The sequence below is a fragment of the Garra rufa genome, chromosome 24, assembly GCF_049309525.1.
Source record: "Garra rufa chromosome 24, GarRuf1.0, whole genome shotgun sequence".
In the NCBI taxonomy this organism is placed as follows: domain Eukaryota; kingdom Metazoa; phylum Chordata; class Actinopteri; order Cypriniformes; family Cyprinidae; genus Garra; species Garra rufa.
Genome location: NC_133384.1, coordinates 1813292 through 1822174, shown reverse-complemented (window position 1 = coordinate 1822174; position 8883 = coordinate 1813292). Strand labels below are relative to the sequence as shown.

The window sequence follows — 8883 nt, the reverse complement described above, 5'->3', positions numbered from 1 at the left end:
ATGTCATCCTCCACCCCCCTTCTGTCTAAGGAGTTGGTTCAGTGCTCCATTTGTCTAGATGTTTTCACCCATCCTGTGTCCCTCCCATGTGGTCATACGTTTTGCCAGTCATGTATCCTTGCACAGTGGACAGCGTCGGGCTCCTCCCATTGCCCCAAATGCTCCACAGTTTTCCAGGAAACACCAGAGCTCTGTGAAAATTCTTTTGCTCGTGAGATGGCAGAACAAATCCGCAAGCAGAGGGGCCAGAGATCATCAGGGTATCGTCCAGTCGAACCAGACAAGATTTTATGTGACATGTGCCCATTAGGGAAAGCGTCCCCTGCTGTAAAATCATGCCTGGTGTGTGTGGCGTCATACTGTGAGGTTCATGTGACTTCCCACACCTCCAGGTTTACCAAACACAGACTAGTGCAGCCACAGAGGATGGACAAGCGAATTTGCAGGATACACGAAAGACCCTTGGAGCTTTACTGCAGATTTGACCAGTCTGCTGTTTGTGTGCTGTGCATGAATACAGAACACAACTCACACCACACAATACCAGTGGAGAGAGAATGGGCGGAGAGAAAGGTTTGCTACTTGTCCAGTGAATGATTGGATTTTTATTTAAATTTAACCAAACATTCTAATATGTACAGATACAGTTGAAACCAGATGTTTACATACACCTTGCAGAATCTGCAAAATGTGAACTATTTTACCAAAAATGAGAGGGATCATATAAAATGCATGTTATTTTTATTTAGTACAGACTTGAATAATATATTTAACATAAAAGACATTTACAAATAGTCCACAAGAGAAAATTATAGGTTAATCTTTAAAAGTTTACATACGTTTGATTCTTAATACTGTGTTCTTACCTGAATGATCCACAGCTGTTTTGTTTTGTTGTTGTTTAGTGATAGTTGTTCCTGAGTCCCATGTTTGTCATTAACAGTTAAACTGCCTGCTGCTCTTCAAAAAAATCCTTCAAGTCCCACAAATTCTTTGGTTTTTCAGCATTTTTGTGTATTTGAACCCTTTGAAACAATGACTGTAATCTGAGATCCATCTTTTCACACTGAGGATAACTGATAACTGATAACTCATATGCAAAATTTACAGAAGGTTCAAATACTCACCGATGCTCCAGAAGGAAAAACAATGTGTTAAGAACCAGGGGTGTAAACTTTTGAACAGAATGAAGATGTGTATATTTTTTTTTCTTATTTTGCCTAAATATCATATTTTTTTCATTTAGTACTGCCATTCAGATGCTACTTAGATACTTAAATGTTTCCCAGAAGACAAAATAAGTGAAATTTGCCATAATCTTCACATTCAAAACCTTCTGTAATAGTTGCATATGAGTCATTTAGTTGTCCTCAGTGTCAAAAGATGGATCTCAAAATCATGCCATCATTGTTGAAAAGGGTTTAAATACACAAAAATGCTGAAAAAAAAACACACAAATAATTTGAAAAAAATAAAATAAAAACCCACAGCTGTGGATCATTCAGGTAACAACAGTGTTAAGAATCAAGCTTTTGAATAGGGTCATTTTTATAAATTCAGCTATTATTTTTTCTTGTGGACTATATGTAAATGTCTTTTATGTCAAATATCTTATTCAGGTCAGTACTAAATAAAAAATAACATGCATTTTGTATGATCGCTCTTAATGTTTTGTTTTGCAGTCTCATATAATTCATATTTTTTTTTGTCTTTGTCATAGACTCAGTTATTAAACACACAGTCTGACCTGAAGCGGATGATTATGGAAAGATGGAGTAAAGTTGAGGAACTCAGACACTCTAAAAAATTAAATAAAGTAAGAGCCTGGGCCCTCATTTATCAACAGTGCGTAGAAAAGGTTCTATATTTTGTCCAACGAATGAAATTTAGAATGTGCCTAAGTACAAGAAAATCCGCATTTATCAAACGTGCGCACGCAGTTCTTACGCACATGAGTAAGCAGTCATTGTTGATAAATACCACATGTGCGTAAGTACCATGCTCGTTCACATTCATGGTCATTAGCATTCGGAAACGCCTCCAATTAACCATATATGGTGACAACACTTCCCTTTAAAAATTACGTGATTGTGTTTTTTCCTCACTGCAATAATGGCAAAGAGAGCAAAGAAGAGGAACTTCACAAACACAGAATTAGAGATACTTGTAAATGAAGTTGAATCCAACCAACAGATATTGTTTAGTTCATTCACTGCAGGAGGAATTACAAATAAAAGAAAAAATGCTGCATGGGAGAATGTCACCAATGCAGTTAATTCCGTTGGGTCTGAGGAGAGAACTGTCCCAGAAAAATAAAAAAAATAAAAATAAGGTTTGATATTAAATTATTGGCTAAAAAAAGTGTCACAGCACACGCTCTCTGCGGAGCGCATTGTTTGCCAAGTCTTCCAATAACGCAAGATAAGCCATTGCACTGAAACAAATATATTTCACATCTGTCTTTTATAGGGTTTGACACCAATTAAGCATCGTGTTTAAAACTAGACAAATTATAAATTGAGTGTTTTAAAGGAAACACAGGACATATGTGGATTGCTTAATGCTTACTGTGACACTCTTAAATGCTTTTTATGTGTAGTGTCGCTATTCTACCACTAGATTATCTGCGTAAGCATGCTCAGAGGTGTGCTTATATTTACACACATTTCTACGTATAAGTACAACTTGGTGAATCCCACACTTTGCGTGAAATTGTTCTTACGCACTCACTACGCACAAATCTGTCCGTACGCACCATTGATAAATGAGGGCCCTGCAAACTAAATTTCATATTTACGAAAATGTATATGTTCAAAACGTTCTTTATAGACGAGTTGACATCAACCATAGACTTACTGGGATTAAATGTTAAAACAGATGATAAAGCTACCCCCTAAAGAATCTCATCCTATTATCTCACCAAAGTATGAATGCATTTCACACAAGCCCTTTCTTGGTATCTTGATTTGTTATTTCTCTTTTAGGAGAACACAGTAAGAGAGATGGCATATAGCGTTGAAGTCTTCACTACACTGCAGCAGTTTATTGAAAGGAGCCAGTCTGAGGTGCTCAAAAAGATGAAACACATGCAAAAAACTGAAGATAAACGTATAGAGAGTCTCATTAAAGAGCTGGAGACGGAGATCGCTAAACTGAAGGCTAGAAACTCTGAGCTGGAAAAGCTCTCATGTTCTGAAGACCACCTCCACGTTATACAGGTTACTCTTCTGTGCTTATTTCAGCTGGATATGCATGTTGATCATTTAGACAAATACAACTATTTCAGTGCGAATTTAAGACATTCTTCAGTGTGCTCAGTGAGAAAAATAAAATTAAAATAAATACTTAAGTTTGTGACACAAGATGATGACTTTAATTGTAATATTTATATTTGACCCTCCCAGGCTTTCCATAGCCTAAGTGAGGTACCTCAGTGTAAAAGCTGGTCTCAGGTTAGTGTGCACACCCATCAGGGTCTGGAGGTACTTAGAGAAACACTGAATGCTGCAGAAGAAACACTAAAAACACAGATATACAACGTCACAAAGAAAGGTTACTTTTTTTTAAATCAATTGACAGCTAAAAATAATAACTAAATGTTTTTTCTACTGCAAAGAAAAGTTACATATTATTGGAATTTTTCTTTTTCTTTTTTTCACAGAACTTGAGGCAATATCCCAGTATGCAGGTATTATAATATAATTAAGATATGAATCTATGAGTCTTCTATAGACTTTAACTATAACAGATCTGTTCAAATGTCTTCTTAGTTCTAAATCTTGGAACTATCCTTACTTAAATCTTGAGACTTTACTTCGGTATTCGAATCATTTTGAAATGTAATCTTTTCATTTTTAAAATTTATCCATGTAAATTTATTTATTTACTTTTCATCTTTTTTATTTGTTTTGTCTAATGCATTTTATGTTTGTTTTTTAACCTATAAGCAATATTGAATCTTTCCTTTAATCTTTGAACCATCTTGAATCTGTATTTGAGTCTTGATCATTTTCTTGTATCACTGAATCATCTTAAATCTTTAATTTTTAAACCATATTGAGTAGTTGAACCATCGCAAATCTTTTCTTGAATCTTTTAGCCATCTTGAATCTTTACTTTAATCTTCAAACCATCTTGTTTTTTTTTTAGAATCTTTGAGTCATCACTTCTTTACTTTAATCTTCGTACCATTGTTAATATTTTCTTGAATCTTTGAGCTATCTTGAATCATTACTTTAATCTTCGAACCATCATGAATCTTGTCTTGAATCTTTTAGCCATCTTAAATCTTTACTTTAATCTTCAAACCCTCTTGAATTTTTTATTGAATCTTTGAGTCATCTTGAATCTTTACTTTAATCTTCATACCACTATGGATCTTTTCTTGAATCTTTAAGCCATCTTGAATGTTTTCTTGAATATTTGAGTCATCTTGAATACTTACTTTAATCTTCAAACCATCCAGATTTTTTTATTAAATCTCTGAGTCATCTTGAATCTATATTTTAATATTTTAACCTTGAATCTTTGAGCCATCTTGAATCTTTACTTTAAAGCTTGGAATCATTATAAATCTTTTCTTGAATTTTTGAGTCATCTTGAATCTTTTCTTCAATCTTTGAGTCATTTTGAATCTTTACTTTAATCTTCAAACCTTCTTAAATCTTTTCTTGAATTTTTGAGCCATCTTGAATCTTTACTTTAAATCTTCGAATCATTTTGAATCTTTTCTTGTATTTTTGAGTCATCTTGAATCTTTTCTTAAATCTTTGAGTCATTTTGAATCTTTACTCTAATCTTCAAACCTTCCTAAATATTTTCTTGAATTTTTGAGTAATCTTGAATCTTTTCTTAAATCCTTGAGTCATTTTCAATCTTTACTCTAATCTTCAAACCTTCTTAAATATTTTCTTGAATTTTTGAGTCATCTTGAATCTTTAATCTTCGAACCATCGTAATTTATTTTCCTGAATGTTTGAGCCATCTTGAATCTTTACTTTAATCTTTAAACCATTTTGAATCTTCACTTGAATTTTGACTTTAATATTTGCACCATTTTGAATCTTTGAGCCATCTTGAATCTTTAATCTTCGAACCATCGTAATTTTTTTTCCTGAATCTTTGAGGCATCTTGAATCTTTACTTTAAATCTTCGAATCATCGTGAATCTATTCTTGAATTTGTGAGTCATCTTGAATCTTTTTATTAATCTTTGAATCTTAAATCTTTCATTTAATTTATTTTTCCATAAATCTTTAACAATTTGAGTCTAAAAATCTTGATTTTGTCTGATGTTATTCTTGCAGTGGATATGACCCTTGACCCTGACACAGCAAACCCCTGGTTGGTGGTGTCTGCAGACAGCAAGTGTGTGACCGACGGTAACGTAGAACGCAAGGTTCCAAACAATGCTGAACGCTTTGACGTGGCACCATGCGTCCTGTCGAGAGAACGCATCTCAAGGGGAAGGACTTATTGGGAAGTTGGAGTCTCGGGAAAAACAGCATGGGACTTGGGAGTGGCAAAAAAATCTGTCAACAGGAAGGGTTTGGTGACACTGAGCCCACAGGATGGTTACTGGGCAGTTTGTCTGAGAGGGGGCACCGAGTACAGGGCCTGTGACCGTGAATCAGTACTTCTGGCACTAAAGACTCTTCCACAGAAAATCGGCATATATGTGGATTACGAAAAAGGTCAGGTATCATTTTATGATACGAGTGCATGCACACACATCTACTCATTTACTGGACAGTGCTTTACTGAGAGTTTACTGGCCTACTTCAACCCAGACATGAATGACACAGGAAATAACAATGCACCACTGGTTATACAAGCTGTCAGTGCTGATAATGAGGATAAGACATATGATACTGTGACAATATGAAGAATGACAATCAACAAAAATAGACATGTAACAAAGCAAATATTGTCAGACTGATGAAAGCTGATGAAGAGTGGTAATATATTGTTAATCTATTCAAATATTCTTTTTGATTTTTGCTGATTAAACTGTATATCCAATTAGTTAAATGATGCAATGAGAACACAAACCATTGTTTATTCTAAATGTGATGATATATGATATTATATGTGTTATTTGTAGATAAATATTTTGTAAATCACTTATTATTAAATGTGTAACAATTTTTCCAGTCACATAAATTTGCACTTTTGCAGTCTGCATCTTTTACACACACACACACACACACACACACACACACACACACACACACACACACACACACACACACACACACACACACACACACACACACACACACACGTTGGGTTTACATGTTTTATGGGGACATTCCATAGGCATAATGGTTTTCATACTGTACAAACTGTATTTTCTTTCGCCCTACACCTACCCTACACCTAAACCTAGCCCTCACAGGAGATTGTGCACACTTTTACTTCCTTAAAAAAAACTCATTGTGCATGATTTATAAGCCTGTTTCCTCATGGGGACCTAAGAAACGTCTCCACAAGGTCAAAATCTACTTGTATTAATATCCTTGTTAGGACATTTGGTCCCCACAATGTGATGAATACCAGGTACACACACACACACACACACACACACACACACACACACACACACACACACACACACACACACACACACACACACACTAAAGCTTCCTTTCATCCTAGTCTTGTAATCTGATTTTCTCCATTGACCTCCTGTTCTTGTCTTTACTACAAACACAACAGCCAATCAGATTATTAGACAGTTACTACTACAGCCAATCACATTAGACAGGAATTCTCAAACCATATGCTGCTCATCTCAATAATACTAAACATTTTTTAGCATTTGTCATTAGACAAAGTTATTGATCATTAAACAATTAGTGTTTCAAGTTGTTTATATATAAAGTATTCACAATTTATATGCAATGTATTTGTAATTGAAAAATGCTGTGAGACTGGCAGGAACACAAGTAACTGGGAGGAGGAGCTGCAGAGAGATTAAGCAGATTAAAACTGGATTGATGAAACAGCGTCTTTCCAAAAGAGAAACCAATAATCAGACCTAAAATGAGAGAGAGGTTTCCTGCTGATGAAAAGGAGTTGACTGTGAGAAATACAGCAGTACAGGAGGATGACTGGAGAGGAAAGATCAGTAGAGGGAAAATGAATGAGATAGATAGGTGCTGAGAGGAGGATTAACACTCACTAAAGCTCTGTGGAGACACACAGACACACATACAGGTATGTGACTGAGAAACTTTACACAGTTTATGTATTGTTTATATGAGTGTCATCCGTGTCCATTTTCCCATACGTATCAGAATCATTTGTAATTGCCCAGATTAAGATGTTTTTGTTTTTAAAGGAAATTGCTAAAATATTGTTAATCTGAAGCTTGTGTCAATGCACCTGTTCGCTTTCACTAGTTAACAGAAATGGTCCTGCTGTTATGACAAATACATTTATGAAAGGATATGTTTGGAAAATAATTTGTTGTAGTGTCCCAATTAATATGAGGTCATGAAAGATACATTAATAAAAATGATTAAAGATGTAAAGGAAAGTTGTTTAAAATAGTTTTAAATGAAAAAGTTGGATCAGTATGTTTTTTACATACAATTGAAGTCAAATGTTTAAATACACCTTGCAGAATCTGCATGCTAATTATTTTACCAAAATAAAAGAAAGATCATACAAAATGCATGCTATTTTTTAATTTAGTACTGACCTGAATAAAATATTTCACAAAAGATGTTTGCATATAGTACACAAGAGAACATAAAAGTTACAACAATGCATACACTTACCATACACTTTAATATTGTGTTGTTACCTGGATGATCCACAACAGTGTTTTTATTTTGTTTAGTGAGTTGTTCATGATTGAAAAAGGAAAAGTAAGGAAAGGAGATCACGTGTGATATGTGTGCACTGCATTTACCCATCCAAGTGCACAGAGAACTGTAACTGGGGAGCGGGTGGCCCTTAAAGAAGGAAGGCGCCTGCAGATGATGATGAAGTGTACACTCTAAAAAGTGCTGGGTTATTTTTGTAAACACATTGCTGGGTTAATTGTGCTGGGTCAAAATTCTGGGTTGTTTGAGGCACTGTAAACACACAGTTGGGTTGATCATGCTGGGTCAAATGGACTATAAGGGGTTCTTTCACTATGAACTCCTGGGTTGGGTTATTTTGACCCAACCGGTTTGTTTATTTTTTTCACTTCATCGAACATTCTGGATTCTTCACTCGTCTCGTCGCCAGGCGGTCACGCACCTCGCAGCAAGCAGGATTATAAGGTAAATTCATAATATGATTATATAATTATTTACCTTTATTTTTAATAAGTTGTGTTTTAGAGCACACTGATTTCACTGTTTAATGCAATATTTGATATGTCGCTGTGCGGGGTTGGCATTTTATTCCATGAATGATGAACGTTGTAACTTAAGCAGCCTAGCGATGTACTTTTTTGCCTCAACAATCGCTTTATTGTTGTATAAAGTGTGTGTGTGTGTGTGTGTGTAGTGTTATTTGTATAAATTACAGTATACATATGGCCTTTATTTTAACGCCTTATGGAAAGAGTAGGTCAGAAATACGGGGGTAAGTTCCTTTACTGTCTGCATACTGTATGGCTTTGTAATGTTTTGTCCAAATTAGATAATTTCATACAAAAATTGATCTTTTAAGGGCATATTTTTTTAAGTAAATGTCTGCGACGTGCCGAATCCAACGACAGTAACGGTGTGTTCACACTGGCACGTAGCGAGCGGGGCGAAGCGAGCGTTTTCAATTCATTCACATGGAAGTTGCGCGTAAACGGTCGCGTGGTGCATTTTGGGATTGGAAGCGGCGCGGAGAAAGCGTTGAGAGCAGCTGACAGCGTCAAAAGGTTGGGCATTC

At 35.3% G+C, this 8883-nt stretch overlaps 2 protein-coding genes across 2 annotated transcripts in view; both read left to right on the top strand.

The window, feature by feature from the left end:
- Positions 1-6127, top strand: btr33 (bloodthirsty-related gene family, member 33). Its single transcript, XM_073831173.1, has 6 exons — positions 1-573; positions 1721-1816; positions 2985-3218; positions 3405-3552; positions 3662-3688; positions 5307-6127. Exons 1-6 carry the CDS (start codon positions 1-3, stop codon positions 5882-5884), a joined length of 1656 nt encoding a protein of 551 aa, XP_073687274.1. The 3' UTR covers positions 5885-6127.
- A 754-nt stretch (positions 6128-6881) lies between these two features.
- Positions 6882-8883, top strand: part of rpgrip1 (RPGR interacting protein 1) — a 30328-nt gene continuing 28326 nt past the window's right edge. Inside the window, exon 1 of the mRNA XM_073831243.1 lies at positions 6882-7218. The gene's annotated coding sequence lies outside the window, so the exon portion shown is untranslated. The remainder of the gene's footprint in view (positions 7219-8883) is intronic.

Coding starts and splice junctions, on each gene's coding strand:
- btr33 (XM_073831173.1), top strand. CDS start 1: ATGTCATCCTCCACCCCCCTTCTGTCTAAGGAGTTGGTTCAGTGCTCC. Junction 574..1,720: donor GAGAATGGGCGGAGAGAAAG/GTTTGCTACTTG, acceptor TCTTTGTCATAG/ACTCAGTTATTAAACACACA. Junction 1,817..2,984: donor ACTCTAAAAAATTAAATAAA/GTAAGAGCCTGG, acceptor TTTCTCTTTTAG/GAGAACACAGTAAGAGAGAT.